General features: G+C 39.0%; 1 protein-coding gene across 3 annotated transcripts in view; it reads left to right on the plus strand.

Moving 5' to 3' along the window:
- Window positions 1-23,839, plus strand: part of sntg2 (syntrophin, gamma 2) — a 73,735-nt gene that overhangs the window by 29,590 nt on the left and 20,306 nt on the right. For all 3 annotated transcript variants that reach the window (XR_006374611.1, XM_044167107.1, XM_044167108.1), the window contains exons 9-12: window positions 12,198-12,322; window positions 17,128-17,257; window positions 19,469-19,507; window positions 20,365-20,481. Coding sequence is in view for 2 of the 3 variants with exons in the window: in XM_044167107.1 (XP_044023042.1) it covers window positions 12,198-12,322; window positions 17,128-17,257; window positions 19,469-19,507; window positions 20,365-20,481 (411 nt within the window). In the remaining variant the exon portion in view is untranslated. The remainder of the gene's footprint in view (window positions 1-12,197; window positions 12,323-17,127; window positions 17,258-19,468; window positions 19,508-20,364; window positions 20,482-23,839) is intronic.

Consider the following 23,839-nt stretch of genomic DNA (forward strand, 5'->3'; position numbering starts at 1 on the left):
GGTAACAAAGGACATCAAGGACATCCTGAATGCCAAGAGGAGGGCCTTTACTGATGGTAATAGGGAGGAGGTGAGGGCTATCCAGGCCGACCTGAAGGTGAAAATCAGGGAGGCCAAGGAGAAGTACAGGAGGAAGCTGGAGCAGAAACTCCAGCATAACAACATGAGAGAGGTCTGGAGCAGCATAAAGACCATCACTGGCTTCAGACCGACTGGCAGCAGAGGAGTTGAAGGCAGCTTGGACAGGGCCAACAAACTTAATCTGTTCTTTAACAGATTCGACACACCGGCTCCTGCTCATCCCCCCTCTAACTCAGCTGCTGTCTGCCCTCAAGCTCCTCTGAGTACTCTGCTCCCTGCTCCCCATCAGGCTAACAGCCCTCTTCACACAATGACTCCCCCCCTCCACCACCTGTAACCTCTGCTGTGTGCCTGACTGCTGACTGACTGACTCTGGTGAGAGGACAGCTGATGAAAACTCCACTCAAACAAGGCTGCAGCCCCCGATGGCGTTAGCCCCGGGGTGCTAAAAGCCTATGCCCCCCATCTATGTGGAGTCCTTCAACATGTCTTCAACCTGAGCCTGAACCTTCAAAGGGTCCCTGTTCTGTGGAAGACATCTTGCCGCGTCCCAGTGGCTCCAAGGACTACAGACCGGTGGCACTGACCTCCCACATAATGAAGACCCTGGAGAGACTAGTGCTGGAACAGCTGTGGCCCATGGTCAGACCCCTCCTGGATCCCCTTCACTTCACCTACCAGCCCTGGCTGGGAGTTGAGGACGCCATCATCTTCCTGCTGAACTGCATCTACACCCATCTGGACAAGCTGGCAAGCATGGTGAGGATCATGTTTTTTGACTTTTCCAGTGCTTTCAACACCATCTGGCCAGCACTGCTGGGTGAGAAACTGGCAGCGATGCAGGTGGATTCCCCCCTCGTATCCTGGATTGTTTTCAGACTTCAGCTACCACACAGAGTCCTGCCACCTTCAGAAGTTTTCTGATGACTCTGCTATGGTGGGATGTATCAGTGCTGGTGATGAGACTGAGTACAGGGCTGTGGTGGGTAACTTTGTCTCATGGTGTGAGCAGACCCATCTGCAGCTTAATGCGACAAAGTCTAAGGACCTGGTGGTAGATCTACGAAGGGCCAAGGCACCAGGGGCCCCCGGTTTCCATCCAGGGGGTCAGTGTCGACATTGTACAGGATTACAAGTACCTGGGAGTACACATGGACAATAAACTGGGCTGGGCTAAGAACACTCAAGCTCTTTACAGGAAGGGCCAGAGCCGCCTCTATTTTCTGAGGAGGCTGAGGTCCTTCAACATCTGCCGGACAAGGCTGAGGATGTTTTGAGTCTGTGGTGGCCAGTGTTATCCTGTATGCTGTTGCATGCTTGGGCAGCAGGTTGAGGGTAGCGGACACTAAGAGACTCAGCAAACTGATCTGTAAGGCCAGCACCATTGTGGAGGTGGAGCTGGACTCTCTGTCGGTGGTGTCAGAGAGGAGGATGCTGGCCAAACTACATCTTGGACAGTGTCTCCCACCCACTCCATGATGTGCTGGTCAAACAAAGGAGTACCTTCAGCGAAAGACTCATCCCCCACAAAATGCAACACAGAGTGCCACAGGAAGTCATTCCTGCCTTTGGTCATCAAACTCTTTAACTCCTCCCTCTAAGTGTCAGTCTCTATGAACCTAGGTCACTAAACTAGACATTGGATCATTATCACTGCAATACTTGACGTAATTGTGCAATATTCTCTGTTTAATACTCTGGTGCAATATACTCTGTTTTCAGTTTAATTTATTGATATTTATTCATACTTCTATTACTACTGTGCAATATCCACTCATATCGTCTCATAATCATCTTAATAAGCTACACTTAACTTGACAGTACTCATTATTGCACTATTACTTATTTTACTTATTATTATTTTACTTATATTACTTATATTATTACATTGTATTATACCGTACATACCTATCAATCTCGAAATCCACTTTGGTACTTACACTCATTTTAGCTTTCATACTTATATCCACTTGTACTTAATTTATCTTACCTGTATTATTGTGTATTATATTTTGATTTGCTTAGTACTTCTATTCCTTCTCTTCAGTGTGCATTGACGTGATAGATAGCAGCTGTAACGAAAGAGTTTCCCTTCGGGGATCAATAAAGTATTTCTGATTCTGATTACTGTAAATTGCTGGCAATGTGTAAACACAGCTTTAGGGTTAACGGAACATGCTGTAGCTAGCAGTCTTCTTCTTCATTAAACATTAAAACATTTTTTTTAGGTTTATCAGTGAAGATGAAGTACCCATTGTCAAACACACCCACCTTGCCTTTGTGTTGACGTCGGCAGCAAAATCAGATAAAAACCAGCAGTTTACAATGAACATCACTGCATTAGTGACTAAATTTCACTTAGCTTTGGAGGGCAGCAGGTGCAAAAATACTACCAATCAACTTTAATGTGTTATAGATACTCTCTGCTTTTATCATTTTAGCTAGCTCAGCGCTAACTAGTAGCCAGGCAGCTGCAGCACTATCAGATGCAGCCTGAGCCTCTGCCTCTCTTTGTGGACTGTGGCTCACACAAATCCGCTTTGACTTTGACATGTTATTAAATGTGAAGTAATCCATAATGTCCTCTACGCTTATATGCAAGGACGGTGTTTGGCTGTCCAAAATGTGGGTCCCAACCCTGATAGTTGACTGCTGTGGAGCTGGTCCCCTGGCAGAGGGAGGAAAATTCAACTTATCTCAGCCAAACTCTCTGTTGTTCCTCCACCCTGCACAGGGTGTTAGCTACAGTGCCACAGAGAATATTGGCAAGTTTTGTGGATGTTATAAACCCCCTTTGTAGACAACTCCTGTCACTGATTCATGGAAAGTGTAAAAATCAGCAAAGTGATCCTTAATTTGTTGACGTACTCCTTTCATATAAGGTCTTTTATAAATGGCTGGTCGATAATTCATTATTAGCATTTTTCGATTTACTATGGAATCATATGTCGTTTGTCATGTTTTATTGTTTTTTGTGTGTTGTCCGAATGAATGATTCCAAACTAATTGTAATTAGAAACTAACAAAATAAATTTTACAAAAATATCATCCATATATATGCAGTAAATGGCTCTGTTATAAATTTTTAATACATTATTTAATCATATGTTAACTACAAACTCACCCTGCTTTCATAGCTGAAAAAAAATTACCAAGTGAATTAGTTTAATTGATTATTACATGTTGAATTCCACCATGTTTATTAATTTTCATCTCATGTCTATGGCCACATGATCGATGTGTGATCTCACACGCAACACTAGTGCCTGTTTGATCTCCTGTGTAAAATCACACAACAGTGGCTGTGCTTTTGTGTTGTCAAAAGGAAGAACAAACAGTCAAAATCATTCATTTGGTTCAGTGTTGTCCTGCAAAGTTGTTATTGGCTTCTTGATCTTGCTTGATCTTAGAGTGGTGATGGCTGGGATTATAGTGTACACTGCTGGGATGGTAGGTGGGAATAGTTTTCACTGTAGTAGCAGCTGATTCCACAGAGGGATATCATCCTCCGTAGCAACAGGACAAATTCAGCACTAGCTTCCAAAAACATATGGTAAATGACCTATATTGCTGTGGCCGTCTTAGAAGAATGGCTCAGGTAAAACTCATAATGACCAAATAAATATCTATTAGTAAATTGGTACAACTTGCAGTATCAAGCAAATTGGGCTTGACATTACTGTAGAGCTCTTCTGACCAAACGTTACAGACTGTGAATGTGGTGGAGTGAAAAAAAAAGAGAAAATTGCATTTTAATATGTTAATCTATAATGAAAAGATTAGCCGTAAAGACTGCATCTCTTACTTGTCATTTCACATGAATTATTCAGAGAAAGCATGAGGGACAGCAGGTGGCCACTTGCTGTCACCTTTCATAGATAATCTAAATTTAAAGTGTTTCCATTTAAATCCCTAGCAGGAGCTGGAGAAGGCAAAACACCCCAGTGCACCGGGCCTTTGCATGGTCTGCATTTCTTTCAATTCCCAGTATGTGCACTTGGTCTATCTGAGGAAAACAATAGAACCTGACACATGCCTACCTATGCAAAAACAAATAAGGTATGACTCAGTGTGACATAATAGGTCAGCTGGCTCTAGCAGGGATCTTTACATTTAATTGTCTAGTTGAAGACTAAGAGGCTGACAAACACAATTAGCCAGGCGGTTTCCTTACCCCAGAAACAACATTTAAGCAGTGAAAAACACAAAATAGCAAGAGCTGGCCTCCAGTTAGTTTTTATTCATGTCAAGTGAGATTCTTCTTGCCTTGCGAATAAGGGATATTATGTGAGTGGTTGGTTATTATGTTCTTAGAGTAACTGCTTGTTGTGTTGTTTTTTCAGTGTAGTATAAGTTGTGAATTCACTTTAATGTTCAGAGTTTAATGATAGGAAGCCTCCAGATAGAGATTTGCAGGAAAGTAGGGCAACTCATAACTTAATTTTTTCCCCAAAAGAAAAAAAATGACATTGCATGCCATTAAGCAACTCTGCATCGTATGAAATAGTCTGTAATGGAAAGGGTCATTAAGCCTGAGGTTGAGCAAGGATTGGAATAGAATAGAATATATCTTTTATTGTCCACCAGGGTGAAAATTTGTCATTGGCTCACCAAACACAAGAAACAACAACATAAAAAGCAGACAAGCAGTTAGTAATGGTAAAATTACCTCAGATGTACTACTTCTGTTCTTTTAAGGACACTTGCTATGAGAATTACTATTTGTATTCATAGAACATAGAAAGAAAGATCATTTGAACAACTCAGTACCATAGTATGCTGGGAAGTTTGTAATTTAAAACACTCAGCCAATTGTTTGAGTGCTCACTTGCTAGCTAACGAAGAGAAACTCTTTAAGGCATCTCTAGCAGCTGAAGCTGAAATGTTCCTTTTGACTTTGATATTGTGCTAAAGCTGAATGTTAGACCTGTGTGCCAAATCTTTGCAAGCCACCTGCAACATTAATGTAAAATCTGGGGAAAAGTTTTTTTATTTGTTTTTTTTACCAACATAACCTTGATGATGTGCACAACAACCACTTAATGAAAGGAGCAAAACACCCTGAGACATTTTGAACATAACCATTTTCATAAAGAGCTACAGTATGACCAACCTTGAATCCCTGAGTTTATTTTGTTGAAAGTAGATATTTTCAGCGCATGAAGTTAAATAGGATAATTATAGACCATTAGCAGAAAATGCTTTTGATTTGAGTTCCTCTGAACTGAGGAAAGACTTCTTTCTAGACTCACCATTTTTCATTAATGCTCAACAGTCACACAGGGAGAAATGGTAGAGAGAGTATAAGACAGCAGTTTCTCCACTGACAGCACACCCAATAAACCCGAATGCAGCGCACCCACCAGGGGCACGGTGGGGTGAGGTGCATGATGCTCCCATTTTCCTGACAGAAAAGACATTGCTTTTTTTGAGGTTCATATCGCTCTCAATACCTGTACATTAAACTGTTGGATGCTGCAAAGCCGGCTGAGCTCGCTGGGGAGTGTCGAAACTCATTCCGGAAATGTAGGAAAAGAAGTCAAAATAGGGAAGGCAAGTTGAGGCACAGATGATACAATAAGAAATAAATTGCCATACCTCATCACAAAACAACTTCTACGGTGCTGCATGACAGCAATGAACACGACCATTACTTTTACCTCATGTAGTAATGGGGTAAAGTTACAATGTGTAGCCCAATAATACAGTGTAATTTGTTCGTTCTTACATGTATCACCTTGTAAATATCCTGTACAAGAGTAACACCCAGATTTCAACCAAACTGATAGCGCTTGTTATGTTAAATGTTGAATAAACGTCAGGTTTTCAATCATAACTGACATCATTCATTTATCTGAAAGGATGCCTGGGATTTAGTTGGTTTTGATATATCAAAACAATGTTACATTAATTAACTACAAGAAACCAGACCTTTTCATGACATTTACTTTACTTATACCACATTTGTACAACATGACATTGTTCTCAACATGTGAATAAAGTTCAAGAAAACTTTCGCTTCAATAAAAAATAAATAAATATGTCCAATAATTCAATGACAATTGAATTAAATTGAAATCTACATAATGTTTACTAACGAAATGATTAAATGTGCCTTGGAATATTTATGAAACTATACTTACAGTATAAGTATCAGATCAAATACTGTATATAAAGTGAAGTATAACCATATTGGTGGAGAATGTGGTTTCACACTTGTAGAAACTATTTTTCATTTGAAGTTGTTCCTTTTTTTCCTTCTGTTCTCTTTGTCTCAGCCTGGAGAGAGACTCCAGTGCACTTCTCTGAATTGCTGAAGATCAGCTGCGATATTTTTTGTGGTGCGGCGCAGTCCCAAGACGGCAAAAATAAGAAAGAACAAAACAGATTTTAAGAGTGCAGAAGAAATCTTAACTTATAAAATGATATTGCACTACTTAATCCAGCAAACTCAAGGGGAGAATGTAACATTGATATATATATATTTAAGAATCTTTTGTACACATTTTTCAAGTGTCTTTATTTGCTTTGGTTTAAAGACCAGGACAGTTAGGTCACTATTCAAAACAAAAAATTAGAGAGCACTGATGGTCAACACACACAGGTCATCATTTAGGTTACTTTATACAGTCACTATTCAGGTGTTCAGGTGTCAACATATATTGCTAAAATTTCATAGTATGAATTATGCTCTTTTTACTAACAAATCTGAGACCAGATTAAACTAAACCAAATATAATTATCTTATAATTTATCTTAATGGAGCTAAAAGGTGGCAGTAAATTCATATTACTGTGGTACAAGCTCACATAACATTCAGTCTTTCATTACTGTCTCCCTAAAAGGTCTCTTTTGCTTCCCACCTGAAGCTTGACGGTAGATCATTTATAGTAGTGGAAGACCTTGGAAGTCCAACCTTGACAGAGTAGAGAGAGAGAGAGAGAGCGTGGTTGGTTGGAGTGACTTGGGGGGTGGACAGAAAATAACATGTAATGCACTTAGATTGCAGTTGTTCTATTGGACTGAATTTTAACATACAGTATGGGCTTGTAGACAAAAAAAACAACTTACAGTGTGATACAATCTCTTTCAAAAATACTGCCAACCATCAAAAACCGCAAAAATTGCCATAGAGCTAATTTTGACACAGTGACTCTGACAGACTAGTACTTTCCCCCAGGTATCTCCCGAGTGCAGCCAGTGCTTGTAAAAAGGTGACTGAGAATGGGACCTAGTCATGCCCATGACATACCATTTCCTGCAAGTTGTCGGGGACCATAAAGTGTGGTATTGGCCTGAGGTGGATTCTGTCGTCCCTGTGAAAACACATAATTGTAATTATACAAAAAAAAAGACTTTGCATTGCTGGCAAACACGGACATTTTAAGCAGCTCTCCACAGTACAATATTGTGAAACATTTAATTTTTCCTAAAATTAATTTCACTTACCATTATTAAGCCCCAGTCTCAAAAGAGGTGTCAGTACGCCCCTAGAATTGGAGATACTGTTAACATGGATCCTAAAAAAGAACCCACTGTGACTGTATTTTGCTGACAACATGTTTTTGCTAAAGCATCTCCATAAGTGATTAGAATTCACTAAGCATGGTTCATGCCACCTCTGAAGTATCAGTATCCATGGAGTGTTTGACTGATGTGAAGAACAACACTGTGGCTTTAGTTACTGTTCTCTGGCTCCTCAGTAGAGGCAGGTGCTTTGTCGGTGTAATCCACTCTGACAGCCTGATAGTTTTCTGTTTCCTGCCACCTCACCACCTCTCTGCAGAGCTCCACATAAGAGTTAACTTACACATTTTGTTCTGGGTTGACATAAATGGAGCAATGGATGATAATTTCTTCAGAAATCTTGTAATTACTGGTGAGCAGCTGACAAAGTCTGCATGTGACATGTAGATCAGCAATGATGTGTGACTCAGTTTGCAAAGGTAGGCAGTTTTTCTCTGCTGTTCACTCTTGACTACATTCCACCCAGAGGCTATTTTAATACTCTAATATTTTCAGCCATTTTGAACTCAGCGGAAGGAAGGTGATTTGGTTATTGTGTGATGAACACACATCTACCTGTAGGTGTGTATAATGAATCGTGGGCTACATCAGATTGTTTGCCATTGTTTGGAGGAGTTTTGGGATTTTGCACTGACAGATAATCTTTAGCTGTAGGAATGATTCACTGTTTGATGTTGCTAAAGCTTCACTCATTTGATCCCTAAGCTTGTAACTCATTAGATAATGTGTAATGCATCTGTTCTTCATTAAGTGTGGTGTGATTTGCATTTAAATATGCCGCTCTTCCAGCTATCAAAGCTTTTGTCAACACATTGTGCTTCAGGACCGTTTAGAATGAATGCTTTTTGATGCACTGCCATCAGTCTCAGAGGGGGCTTCTTTAAACCTTTACATTTCAACCAGTTTAGAGGCATCTGAAACATGTCACAATCTGGTGTTTTGTCCTGTGAAGCCACAATTCTGACTTTGATACCAGTAGTAATAAAAATGGAATGAATCGTTGCTTAAGTATAAATATGCTCTGCCTTACAGAAGAACTGTTCAGTCTCAAAGGAAGCTGTCTTCTGAGCATCATCGAAAAAAAACTTTCAGTTTTGATATTGTACCCACCACTTTTAAAACGGCTGTGGTTACTCCTTTACTGAAAAGACCTAATCTCTCAGCCAACTCACAACTCATCTATCTAGTAGCAGTCTTCTTGACGATTTTCTGTCTGGGTTCAGATCCAAACACTCTACCGAAACTGCACTGACCAGGGTAGCAAACGACTTTTTAACTAACTGCCATGGATTCTGATCTTACATCTATCCTGCATGTTGCCTTTGACACTGTGGACCATGACACTCTCTTGGAACATCTTGAGAAACTCATTGGTCTCATCAGGTCTCAGTTTCGCTTATATCTGAGTAACAGAACACAAAGTGTTGTATACAATAACACTGTATCTTCCTGCTCTAAGGTTAAGTATGGTGTTCCACAGGGTTCAATACTTGGACCACTGTTGTTATGTGTGTATATTCTGCCACTCAGTCACATCTTCAAAAAATACAGCATAAATTATTATTGCTATGCTGACAGCTACCGATACAAATGAGGGCTGATTTCAAAATCCTCCTCCCACTTTACAAGGCTTTGAATGGACTGGCTCCGTCCTACATCTCCAGTCATGTTACTCCGTATACTCTGTCATGTCCTTTACGTTCTCTTGATGCTGGTTATTTAACTGTTTGTAGATTTAACAAAAAAATCTTTCAGGGGTACATTGCTCTTAGAGCTCCCCTTCTTTGGAATGAACTCCCCATGCAAACTTAGGTAGCAGGCTCTATTGAGATTTTCAAATCTAGGCTTAAAACCTACCTTTTTTTCCCTAAGCTATGGTCCCTCCTAATTTCACTGGCTGGGTAAACATTCAACTGAATTGTACTTTGATAATCATTTACCTTAATTCTGTTACTGCCATATGGACTTCTTAAAGTTATTTTTGTTATATTTAGTACACCAGTTTAGGTTACTGTAGTCCAGTTCAAGACATGGCTATTAGATGCTGCTGTTGTGTTCAGCTTTTTGCTGCAGTCCACTGTCCAGAATGAGACTGCAGACTGCTCCAGCTATTCCTTCAAACCCTGTGGAGGAGACATTGTTATAGAATTTCAGAAAACATGTAGTGAAGGAATTAAATTTCTTTGAGACAGAATAAAATTTTTACAACAGTATTAGAGCAGTATTGTCATTTTAGTCATCATGACAACACTTTATTGAAAATATCTTACCATAATTATGCAGACGACACACACAGTTATATAACGATATCACCAGGTGGATATGGTCTCATACAAGCACTGAGTAAGTGCATCAAACAAATCAGTGATTGGATGTGCCAACAAAGATAAAACTTGATTTTCTTTGGACCCAAAGAAGAATGATTAAAAGTCAGTGCTTCAGTTGCTAACATTAAAGACCACTAACCAGGCCAGAAATCTTGGTGTAGTCATGAACTCAGACTTAGATTTTAACATCCACATTAGGACAATTACGAAATCAGTCTACTATCACCTTAAGAATATTTCAAGAATTAAAGGATTTATTTGTCAGTAGGATTTAGAAAAACCTCAGTACGGTTGACTACTGTAAAACTGTCTTTACAGGCCTCTCTAAAAAGTTGGGCAGACAGCTGTTTAGTTTGCCACTGTGTTTTATTCTGTTTAATCTATTTTGTTCAATTTATTCTTCTATTATACTTTGTTTTAATCCCTTTAAATCATATGTCTATCTTTTTCTATTGCTTTGTGTTTACTTTTTATCTTGTCGTAATGCCTTATGTCATGTAAAGCACTTTTAATTGCGTTGTTGTTGAAAGGTGCTTTGCCTTTATTCTTTGTAAAGGATGCCCTCACTGTTATACAGCACCCATCATTTTATTTCAGTTATATAAAGCCTTCACGCCATTGTCAAAAAGAAAACTTGCACAAAAGAGTTTGGATGTGAGACAGTGTTTACAAGCATAGAGTGGCCTATTAGACAAATTTTCAACTCCTTCCTTTTCTGAGCAGCAGACTGCTAATGTGGGGAAAGAAGTGTTGACCATAGTGACAGCGAATTGCTGTAAAGTGCATTCTAAAGTAATTTGTAGCCATGTGTATTGCCACCATCAGCAAGTACCCGTAACCCAGTGTATAGCTTTCAAAAACAAAGCTGTTTCCATGCCACATTAACACCTTTATTATTGCTATAAGGCAGGCATCTTTAAGCTGCAATTTTAGCTTTTTCTAATACTCATTACTGTCTATGAAAAGCCTAAATGCACCTGTGTATTTGCCACAGTCAGATGCTCATACTGCAGCTCACTGTTTTCAACAGTTAAAAAGAGCTCACAGTGACAAACTGCTGCAGTGATGAATGTAATCCATCAATTTAAACAGCAAGCATATTTTTCCGTAACATGACTTCATAACACCACAACACTTGCTGTTGAGATTGTGTCAAAACTAGTTTCATTCTGTCATTAATGAATGTCAAGAGGCATTTTCTGTCAGTCTGTTTTTATCCACTTTGGGTCCATTTTCTCTGGACCCACTTGTGTGTGTGTGTGTGTGTGTGAAGTGTGGAAATATAGCCTACTATGTTTTATTTGTGGATGTGTTTGTGCAGCTTAAAGTACAATTATTGCAGCAAACCCAAAGTGTGTAGAGTGTGTGTCTTATATTGCAAGGTGGAAGAGCAAAAATGTTTGGCCTTTTTGCTTAATAGATGACTTAAACAATTAATGTTTATTAGAAAAGCTTGCAATTTATGCCAACCAACTAATTGCTTCCGTCTTGACCAGGACTCGCTGGTAGAAGAGGATCTTGTATCTCATTGGGACCTTCCTGGCTCAATAAAGGATACATTAAAAAATAAAAAATACAAATAATTGATTCACTTCTTTACTGTAGCCAGAGATCAGCTTCTTCACTGAAGCCACTTACTGATGTGAGAAAAAAGTTAGGGAAAATCGAACATTTCAAATATCTAAAACAAAATAGTGTTCAGTTTAATGCAGAGCTGACTCATATCTGAAGTAAATCACCCAAAACACTGAGTAGAAAATATAGTCTAGCTGTCACTGCTCTGCTGTCTGCTCCATTAACAAATGATGGACTTGGTTACTCAAACACCAAAGTGACCCCTGCTGAGATGAAGTAATGGCACTGTCCTTGTGCACAATAAAAGAACATTTTAAGATCCTTGATTACAGTACATTTGAGAAAAATTACAAGTGCTGCTGTTTGTAATGTGTTTAGGAAAGCAATTCTTTGGCCTCAGGTGAGGCAAGCCTGCAGTGAAAAGACAGTGATTGTATAAAGTAGCAGTTCAGGACTTTAATTAGGCAGTAATGGTTAAAGGTGCAGGTGTTATCCGTAAAGGAATTCTCAGTGTCAAAGTACTTAATTTTGATGTTTACATACTATACAGCTGATTAACCTGGTTTACGAAAGGAATTCCTTGTTCATGTAAATGGTGCAACTGCATCGAGGGCACATCCTCAATGATCAAAAGGACTTGGCGAGTGGAGCAGGAAGCTCATCGCATTGTTCATGTATTCCATGCAGGCTCCATCACCCCCTTCGCCCTCAGCTAACGAACCAAAGTATGAGAAGCGCTGGCTGGATGCCGTCTCCCTGCCCTTGTTGATGGCCAGAGTCTCCAGATACAAAGCTGGCACAGATAAATTAAGGTAAGGGTAATCCAGCATGATATAATTCACCTCTAAGGTGCACAGTTCACTGAGCACAGTTGTTGGCTTAGCAAGCACTTTTCATTTAGGCGGGAGGATGTTAATGCCAATATCTATGCACAGGCATAAACGGCTTAAAAGGTCACCACAGCTGCGAGGCTCTGGCTCAAAAGGTGTGACTGTGAGAACACTGGTCGAACTTGTAAATGCATTTGATTATTATGCCTGTCCTTTTTATATTGATTTTCATGTGTACAGTAGTTTCACAGTTGTTTTTCTTTATCAGAATCAGAATCAGAAATACTTTTGTTGATCCCCGAGGGGAAACTCTTTTGTTACAGCTGCTCACTATCACGTCAGTGCACACAGGAATAGAAGTACTAAACAAATCAAATATAATACGCTATAATACAGGTAAGATAAATTAAGTGCAAAGTGGATATAAGTATGAAATTAAAATAAGTGTAAAGTACAATTTAGAGGCTTTTTCAGTCAGCATTTCATATTTCCAAACTGTGGGATAAAAAAAAAAAACCCACCTGAGAGGTGTATTGTTTTACAGAAATTAGAGTGCTACTAGAATTTCTCAGTTATAACTTGCTGATCCCATATAGCATGCTGATATACAAGGCTGAATAACATTCAGTTATTCCATTATTAATTTTTCCCCCCAGACTGTATCAACCATTTTTCATAGTTATGACTGTTAAACGCATTCTGATTTTTGTTTTGTTTTCTGTCATTTTCACACAGTCATCTGGTTTGTTTAGGTTTTTTATAGGTGTAGTATTAGGAGCTCACACCTATTTGGGTGTAGTACACTAACAACAGACATTAATTACAAAATTGTTATTATCAAAGTCTGAATAGAAGAAATTTACATAATTAGCAAGTTGTATGATATATTATACTTGGGTAACTTTCCTGGTCTAAATCTTATTGTGACAGTTTGATTATTTGTACATTTAAAACCAAAGTGTTTAAGTGCATGTGCATATGGTCTTAGTACCTATGAATGACTGACTGTTTTATGCAAACATGGAGCTTAATGAAATATGTAATTTCATCTTTTCTAATTAGTTTTCATTTAAATTGGAAATTATTTACTTTAGTCAGTTTTCCTTATCATTTATTGCACTCCTGCTGAGCAGAAGTCTCTTACTCTTTAGGGTGTGCCTAGTTGCATGATTCAAGAATTGCAGGTACATATTGAGAAATAAATAATGGAACCCTGCGCTGCTGAGTTAATCAAAAATGTTTATTATCCATCAGCCATCATCATCATCATCATCATCATCATCCATCCATCCATCATCATCCATCATGATGTATAAATTGGCCACCATGGTTATTAAAAACATCAAATAGAACCATACAGGTGCATTCCAGGCTAAAGAATGAGGAGCTACCATTAGTGTTGATGAAGGTGTTGTTGACTCTCATGTTCTCATCTAATGTTGATGCGCACCGCAGACCGTGTAGTTATTGTGTCTTTTAAAGACTTTAGGAAAAAAGCAAGGCAGAAAGCCTTGATGGAAAACTTCTCCCACGTGTGCTGGTACATATGATCCCAGTTGGGACGACAAATTGTTTTTCTAAAAGTTTTTCTCTCGATTACCCAATTTAAATCCGCTCCATGGGGGGAATTGGGGAATTGTTCTTGTGTTCATGTTAAAAAAAAGGAGTCTGAAAACAAGGCCACATAGATATCTGACAGTGAAAAAGCAGAGAGCAGGCCTTGTTTCCTTCCTTTGCACAGATTTTCCTGGCAAGACTGAGGTGTCAGATGAGCGTCCCGGTCTGTCAGTGAGGTATTCTCAGCCTTTTGTTTAAGCTGTCAAAATGGAAAGGGAAAGAAACTTGCAAATTAATAGGGCTTTGCCTACCTCACTATGTGTAACTGGTTGGTTTCTTATCTAAAAGCATGCAGTCATTTACATACAGTATTAGCCATAATTAGTTAAATAGAAATTACTCAATTTAAAGAATGTGAATTTAGACTTTGAAGATCCAGTCCCATGTTTTTTTCAGCTGTTATTGATCAGTGTCATGGATGCAATATCATCAAGTTGAATTTACGTCTGTGCATTTCTTGGTAGGAAATTAAAAGCAAACACGTTTCTCTCATTAATTTTTCCCGCCTCACTAATCAGTAGACATGTCACATTTTCCCTCTCATTGTCATTCACACTATAACTAACAGCTGGGTTCCTCTCAAAAACACCCTTTCCCCATATATTCTTCATGCATCATCCTGCCTGTTGACTGGGTGATATGTCTCTGGTCTGTCTCAATGGATTTATTTCTGCTTAATCAGCAGGCAAGGCACAATAATTTGTGCCATTGGGAATCGTGCAGATGTATGAAAGAATAACCCTCTCCGTAGATGCTATCTCTCAGTGAAGATTTCAGTCCAGCTCATTGAAGGTGGAAGGGCTTTAGCCGCTCCTTCTGACCGGGTCGTGTTGTCCTGACATTGATTCACCAGCTGTTTGTTACTTTGATTAATCTCTGCTTTTGGAGCTCTTTATTCATTGCACATCCCTTTTTGCATTTCCCCCATTACCGCATGCTCTCAAAGGTTTAGCATTAATTGAAACCCGATCTAACTGATATACTGTAGATTCTGTGTCTAATCTCATTTCATCAGTTGCTCACTTTATCTCTGCAGTACTTGCTGAAAGAGAAGTAGAGATATTTTGGCATTGCTGGTTTGCAAGAAAAAGCATTTAAAAAAAATCTGAACATCTATCAGTGATGCTTTATAGTCGTACAAATCACAGCATAAAGCTAATTTGGGTCAGACGCACTGACATAAAGAATTTGCACCCTTGTTAAACCAAAAAAAACCCCGACATTTAAGTCCAGTGAAAATCATCCCTGGAGAGCCACTGGGTCAGTACACAGGCAGCGGAACATAAGATTTTAACAAGCCTATTGCAGATACAGTAAGAAAGTCATGCTCACCAGAGGATTTGTTAGGAATGCTGACTTTGTAACATCTAACCCTGAGGAACCGCTGTGTGTGTGAGTGAGGGAGAACTATTTGGTTTAGGAGCTGTCTTCGAAGATTTCCCTCCTCATACTGTGCATTTGATGCCTTCTGTTGTTTCTGTGTTTATCAGCCTTCACCCCACGTACCTCAAACATCTCCCCGCTTCTCATGTGCACTACATAATGTTCAACATTTCTTCTAGCCTTCAGAAATGTTCCCTAATGTTGCAAATTCTCCACTCCGACGAGTGGGATTGCTTAACCATCACATAAAACTGCTTCCATATTTAGCAACAACTATCGCTGAGGCTAAAATGAGTCAGCAGTGTGAAAACGCACCAAAATTAACTGTCAAAAAGTATCACATTTTGCTGAAGAGTGCAATCTCTCTTAGATGACCTCATCAACAGCCCATCTACTGAGAAATTTAATTGTTTTATTAAAGCACTGCGCTTAACCTCAAGGCACTCCAAGGAGATGACAGAATCCTAAAAATGTACCCAAATAATGCCAAATACAAAATAACTTAATAAAATACAAAATAACTTAATAAAAAAAAATCCTCATCTCTTGTAAATTGTTTGTGAAGGGAAGCTTTCTCAACCTGAACTGCAAGGCATATTATTTTGACATCACTTAGGCCATTTGGGGATGTCATGCAGAGAGCTTTCTTCAGTTCTGTTAAGATATTTTTCTAAATTGATTTGTCAGGATTTTGTCAGTTTAAATTATATATGCCATATATAACAAAATATTAGAAAAGGATTTTTCATCACTGCTTAATTTTTTTGTGGCACTTCCTGAAATGCAGTGCAATAAGTTTTGCTGTTAAAGGAATAGGTTGACATTTTGGGATTCGCTTTCTGGAGGAAAGTTAGATGGGAGGATCGATACCACTCTTATATCTGCCCGTTAACTATAAAGCTACAGCCAGCAGCCGGTTAGCTTAGCTCAGCACAAAGACTGGAAAACAATGGGAAACAGCTAGCCTGGCTCTGTCCAACGGTAACCAAATCTGCCTAATAGCACCTCTATGTGCCGGACCATTTCTTGGCCCGGAACAGTTGCCAGGCAACCAGTGGAGACTTCAAGAAGTTACTACTCGCAGCCAAAAAATATGCCAGCACATAATCTGTAAAACTGCTCATTTACCTTTTTACACTTTTGTTTTTGAGCTTATTAATGAGCTTTAGATGTGCTGGTATGTGGATTTTGTTACATTTGGACAGATCCTGTTTCCCCTTGTTTCCAGTCTTTATGCATGGCTAAACTACTGTCTGTAGCTTTATATTTGCCGTACAGACATGAGAGTGTTATCGACCTTATCTAACGCTCTTGAGAAAGCGTATAAGCGTATTTCCCAAAATGCTGTACTATTTCTTTAAACCCTGTGCCCTCCCACACCATTAAACCCAGAAAGCCTCTGTCCATGTTTCCTTTTAATTGGAGCCATTAGCAGAGCTCTGCTTTTTATCTTGTAGGGTCATTTAATTTAATTCTAATTCTCAGTTGTAACCTTACCACAGAAAGGATGTGATTAGAGAAATATTACCACACAAATACGACCAGCATTCTCAGGATATGTACAGGCTCATGAAGTGCTTCTCTGCCATCTGTTGTGAAGATATTTTTATAATTAGGTGTCACAAGCCCATCAAGCTCATGAAAGAAGCTCTACTGTATGTAATGCAAGTTTTGCCGCTTAAAGTAACTTGACAGAAGTAACAAACAGCTCCAGCTTCACTTTGTGCAATATTCCTTTCAATCTGCTGCACAGCTCCTGTCTAATTTTGACCTCTATGCTCCTCCAGGTCCAACTGTTTTGAAGTCTACGCCTTGAATGGAGCCAGCACCAATATTCTTCAATTTTGCACTGCAGCAGAAAGCACAGACTGGCTCCAAGCAATATCTACAAATATCAATGACTTGACACAGGCGAATGTAAGTCCATCTCTAAACATTAGAGTCCTGTTGTGATCATTTTAAATACGTGAGAAATTGAATGAACTCTTATGACACCTTGACAAGAGGATAATTTAAATATAATTAATGGCATAACATTGTGTAATGCAGTTGATTTTAGTCAGATTTTCCATTTTTTATTTTGTATTTAGAGATTCTGGTATGTGGTTATTTTAAGTAATCTAAATGGGTAGATTATTAGTTTATGGAATCACAAACATTTCAGCCAGTGAATTTGATCAAATTATCCACTTGCGGTCTTTTAAAGTCAATAACACCATCTTAATAAAGAAGCATTGAAAAATGTAATACATATGTTTTGCCCACAGTTGTTACATGTATTTTCCGCTTTTGATTTTTCACAGCCACATAAACTAGAGTGTAGCATGGTTTTAATAGACCCTTCCTGACAAGCACTCATTGAGTCACAGTGGCACCTCTCCCCCTCTGCTGACAAAAAAAGAGGCTCTCTCATACCTAATTAATGACTGCTAAGTAGTCATTCTGCATGTGCACTTCTCTTTCTCATTTCCTCCTATTTCACTTTGCTTATCACACTGATGATGTTATGCATTTTTGGTAAGGATGTAGACGTACTGTAAGCCTGTGCTCGTCGATTGCACAGCTGTCTTTTTTAAAAAGTGTGATTAATTCATGCCTACATCTCCTAATTACGGACGTGGCGTGTGATTGCTAAATGGCCAATCAGGATGTAATTGTGTGCCCGCTTTGGGAGAGAGCGGAACTTTTGTTTTAATGACCTACAACCTTTAAATAGACTCGGTGACACCCTTGGGGTCCTTCATGTGTTTTTAATGTGGATGACTGTCATCTGGCATGGTGCAGGATCACTTGATGCTGTTTGATGTTCTCTTAGAGAGACTAAAACAGAAAGAATTGAGCAGCTTGTTAGTGCCTAATAATATATGGATTCCAGGTGAGAATTTACCTTCAGTTTGTAGCTGAAGTTAGGCGAGACAGGTGCAACCATCTTGCTGAGTGTGATATGCTGACACTCCAGGGGTCTGTTCAATGTGAAAATGTTTTGCACTGGTTTGAAACTTTTTTCTAGCTGAACAATAATGTGTCCCTCCAAAGAAAGGTGCACAAGATTTTGAAACAGCCTTTGAGATACAATTGCTTGCCTTCCTTCGATGGGTGCGTCAAACACATTTTTGGGGGCCTTTATCCACATATATTATTTTGATGAAACAAAAAAATGTTTAAATCACTTCTAAGATACACATTGGGAGAGGTAAAATTTGTCATTGAGACTCTAACTTTATATTTTCTTGGAGCCTCAAGGTAGTCTCCAATGGTCCTGCATCTTAAAGCACTTTGCAATAGCCTGAACACTGATGGTTGCTGCTTCATAGATAGCAAAGATAGCATAGATACTTTAAGTTTTAGGACATCCTGATTGCTGAGTTGGCTAAAGCACATTACATTTTTCTGTGTGACATCTTGGGATTGAATCAAACACGATATTGCAAACCACCTTCCAAACTTTTTTGTCTTTCTGTTGACTGTGAACCTTGAAATGCAGAAACATTTATATACATACTATGTTATACTGTGTCTGCATTTAGCCATTATTTGTGCATCACTTATTGTGAGTTCTAGTTGATTAGAGAGAAATTGACACACTGCTGTGTGAATAGATAGAATTAGTGAAACATGCATCACAGGTAATTCTATGCTGCCAGTTGATGCACTGTTTATCATTTAATTTGGTAATCCCAATAGTAAAATGTTATTCAATCAAATACATTTTATTACTTGAGACTGAATGAATACATTTTATCTTAAAAATACCATTATCTTTAAAGTGTTGTTTGAGCTTTCCCAAGTAATTGATCTGAATAAAACCTTAATTTTGTTATGGCACAAAATTTCATATAAAATAATGTTAGATGCCTACTCAAGAGGTCAGCAGAGCTTAACTTATTGGATATACAGAATATACATCAATGTATGAATATTTGACAGAAAATTGAAAACTGTTATGCTTCTTAGATTTACTTGCCAAGGAACAGCAATGTGTGATGTGTGTTATGACTATCTCATGACTATCCAAATGATTTCATTCCCAGGTGTTTTTAAGGGGTCAGGATACCTTTATGTAATAATATATTTTCTAGTTTTTTGTAATTGTATATGTGACTGATTATTGTTTTGTTTCTCTCATAGATAAAGATCGTCAACAAATACTGCTCTTCAGATGATCAGGTATACTAACACAGGCCTGGATCTTCTTCTGGATATTGTTGGTATATAGATGGAGCACACATCTAGTTCAGTGTATTATACTCCATGACACTGCAGATCTATGATTTATAGACTGTGGGTCCTTGATTGGTTAGTTGGTTAGATGTTTGGGCCATGACAGTTTGCTGGTTGTGGTTACTTATTTCCTTTTACAGTATTATCGACTTAAACATTGATGGTGGTGTTCCATTTGTCTCTCTCTCTGTCTATTTGGTGGAAAACCCTGTTCAGGCTAGCTTCCAATCTTCTAATCTTCTTTGCAGGAAATGTGATACAGGTGTACAGAATTGCATCGTCTGCATACTGCAGCTGTTCTGGCAACTCTGGATTAATTTATAGGCCAATAAACTGTGGAACACTTATTCATCAGTCAGATGGGCTTAGTAGTGTCATCAGTTTGAGTAAAACCTCAAAATGTATATAGGTGAGATGAGATCAGGAAGGAGTCAAGACCAGCATGTATAAATGTATGTACATTGTTCACTACAAGATTTGGAAGTGTAGCAGATGAAGCAGTACAGTACAGATACGCTGCTAAAAGTAAAAGAGAGAAGCATCCCAAGTCAACCCGGGGTAGATCAAAGGTAAATTGTTGCATTGCAGCTGAGACTGCAGTACCATCGTACAGTGGGGTATCTTTTAAATGTATCACATGGAAGATGCCTCACTGTAGTTCTTTAACTCAATCTCTTTGACTGTTTACATTTTGCTATTCTGGTCTGTTGATTGAGCAAGTTAAGATTTCTATTGTGTATATTTTTCAGTTTTTTTAATCAAAAAGTAAAATTGTGTGAATGTCATCCTCTGCATCTCTGCAGATTGTTCACATGGGCTGGGCATGTGAAAGCCCAGAGGGCAGCGCTGCTTGTAGAACTTCAGCATTCAAGTTCCTGGCACTGAGAGGACCATATTTTCATATCTTCAGAAGTCCCCCGGTAATTAGTCTTTTATCATTTTCAGATTTAATATTTTCAGATCTCTATAAAACCCTTTCAAAGAAATAAAAAGTCTTAATTTTCAGTTGTTTTGAAATGGTATTGTCCAATATAATGTATCTGTTGCATATCACATTGACCTACATAACTTACACTCAAATCAGTACTATGGATTCAGCTCAGCATAGGGATTTATCCAGGGCCTTTTTGAATTTGTTTTTGTATATAAGAAGTGTGATGATTTTATGCTGCTGCTCACTGATCTGTGATTGTCCCCCACTGTACTGCATGGTTTGTGTTTTTGAAACAAGTTGGCAGCATCTGTACAATACTGTATGCTTCAGTTATAATTGAATACGAGAAGTTAGTTAGACTGCCTGTGCCAGCCCAATGTCACCATTGTTGCTCCACCATACAGCGCGAGAAAATATTGCTAAAAGCTGCTAAAAATGTCTTAATGTAACATGACCTCATTGATAGTTTCAGCCAATTGCTCTCTTTGATTGCATATGCATTCTATCCCTGCTGACATTCAAAACAAAAAAAAAAGTGTTCCCCACTGTGACAATGGTGACACAGTACAGTAGGTGCAAGAAGCAGCTCATCATCAAGGTACCCACGGTCATAGTTTTTAATGCCCTTAAGGATTATATAGCCTCAATAAAATGGTCACAACATGTATAAGACATTTAATGAGTTTTTTTAATGAGTTTTTCCAAGCTTATGCCAGTACTTATATTTTTAGACTATAGCCTATGATAGACAGTACACATCCAATATTCATTGTCTTCACATTTGACCAGTTTTGCCAAAAAAGTATTCAATGAGGACCTCACAATTTGTACTCTTGTCAGGGGTGGAAAGGCCTCTGAGCCAGCAGGTTATAGGTAGGTGGTAATATTAAAATTAAATCATTTTAGGGTTAGCTTGTCAGGAGACCTCTGAGACACAGAATGTTACTTACATTAAATCTATTCTGCAATGAATATTGTTAAAATTGAATGAACAGATCAAATGTGCAATGTAACTAAAACTTCATTGCATATTTTATAAAACGTTTCCTATGCACATTGTGGTCTGAGAGAAATCAGAAGTGGCCATTAAATGATAATACAGGTCCATGATCAACTTAAAATGTTTCTGCCTCACTGCCAGGGCCAGTCTGTGCTGTGTTTGTTTGCGATATGACATACTCTCTGTTTTCCCATTAGTATAAAAACCAATGTACTCCAAAATGTGCCTCTTTCATCTTCTTACTTCATTTGGCAAATGTTTCGGCAGGTTAATCACATTTACTCTCTGGACGCTGTGATTTGCAGTGCCAAGGTGGGGTGAGCACATTATGAGTTGTTCAGTCTCTGCTGGCCTGTCCTGCCTCCTGTAAGAGAGCTTCCGTCAGCCTTTAACAATGTTTGACAAGCTATTGTGGCTCACCTTCTCTGTTTTGAAGGTTCCCAAGCAGACGTTTGTGTGCCCGTTTTTCTCTTCTAGAATTTAGAGACTACAACAGGTTTTCAGTCATGTTCAAAGCTGCACATTAAGAACAGACTTCAGCCTGTGTGTTTGGGGTCTTGTCAAACTGACAAGTGTGTCCTATCACTCTTTGTAAAGTTCTATACATTTTGAGGACCTTGTCTCCCAAGAGGGACCTCTCAGCTTGTGATGACAGTGACAGCAGGATGGTGACAATGGATGCCCTGAAAGCTGAAATTCAGTATCTCAAGGATGATGGATGCTCCTACTCTCCTCTTAAAACAGAAAAGCAGACAAGGATGAGAAAGATGATTGGTCTATAAAGACTGCAAACTCAAATTTCAAAACCCCCATAATATGGGATTAGAGCCATCCCCTGTGCAGTCTTTCTGAGAAACTAATCTGAGTATCTTGGTAGTTTAAGGCAATAGTTAGAAATTTTGTGAAAAGCATTTTTTCTGAGAGTTCGATGAGAAGATGGATGCCACTCTAATTTCTGTACAGTAAATATAGCTTATATAGCGGATAGCTTATTTTAACATAACTGTGCAACGTAACTTCCTGCAGTCTGCGCTGGTTGCCTGGCAACCTCATGGTGACGACAAGACGAAGGTACTGTGCCCGGTCACATAGACTGGCACATAACCCATAAAACCACAAGTTGATGTTTTTACACTTCGGTTTTTGTACGGATGGAACAAACAAGGTATAACTTGCTGTATGCTAAGCTAAGCTAAGCGCCTCTAGCTTCATATTTACCGTACAGACATGAGAGTGGTGTCGATCTTCTTATTTCACTCTCGGCAGGAAAGCAAATAAGTGTATTTCCCAAAATGTCAAACTATTCCTTTAAGATGGGTCTTCCCTCATGAGTTCTGTGACATAGAACTAAGAGGGTCGGCCAGCTGTTTCTCAGCCAGCAGTCCATTTCCTCTGGGGAATTCTGCTAACCCTGCCCTTTGACATGCCACTGACATCAGCCTCTCTGGAGGAAATGAAGTGCTTCATCTCGCCAGGATAATGTGAAGGCTTTATGCAGCTCTTGTAACTCTCCATGCGTAACGTAGGTGAATGTGGATTATGTGCCTGTTGTAGACCAATGCGTTGCATCTTCAGTTCTGTATCCTCCAGTTTGCTCGAGTCTCCAGCACTGCCTCACAGATAACTTCCTCTGTGTCGCATATTTCACGGCACATATTGGCAATTCCCTCTCTGCATCGATGCTGCGTTTCAGATTAGAGATGGTCACTCCAGCTGTTTGTTTCCATGGCAGGGACAAGAGCCTAGCCTTGTTTAAGGAGAGAGTCTCAAACTGAGCTTGTTGATACCATCAAACAGGCCTGTGTGGAGGCGGGCTACCTTTTCCTCTGCTAGGGGCATCGCCGCAGCAAAGAGAAACTGTTGGAGATTTTTCAACAGCATTGTGGATGATGCCTTCATTTTATGTAGAGACTTCAGTTATCAATGTAGTGTACAAAAGTTTCCAAATTCTTGTTGGATTTAAAAGGTCATTTGTTCAAAACGCTTACTAATGTGCATACTCAGTTGTAAGAAATCTGCTTTGATAAATAGTGCTCTTTCTAAACCACCCTCAAGACCTCTGCAAAGACACTTGTTAACACAAGGGAATGGCCTTAATGCATCATATATGGTACAAAAGTTGTCTAAATGCTGCAGGAAATGTCACTGATGTCTCCTTTAAGCTGAACATGCCACAGGCAAAGAAATGCGAGATTGTTTCTGATGCATGGACTAAAGTCTCTCAAACAAAGAAATACTTTTTGCTCCTGTCTCTTTAACAAAAAAGAACATAACTATAGCCTGGTAGCAGGTGAGAGCTGCAGTAAACTCTATCTGAATGTAGAGCAGTTGCAAAAATTAAAAG

Source organism: Siniperca chuatsi, linkage group LG15 (assembly GCF_020085105.1).
Source record: "Siniperca chuatsi isolate FFG_IHB_CAS linkage group LG15, ASM2008510v1, whole genome shotgun sequence".
Taxonomy (NCBI): Eukaryota; Metazoa; Chordata; class Actinopteri; order Centrarchiformes; family Sinipercidae; genus Siniperca; species Siniperca chuatsi.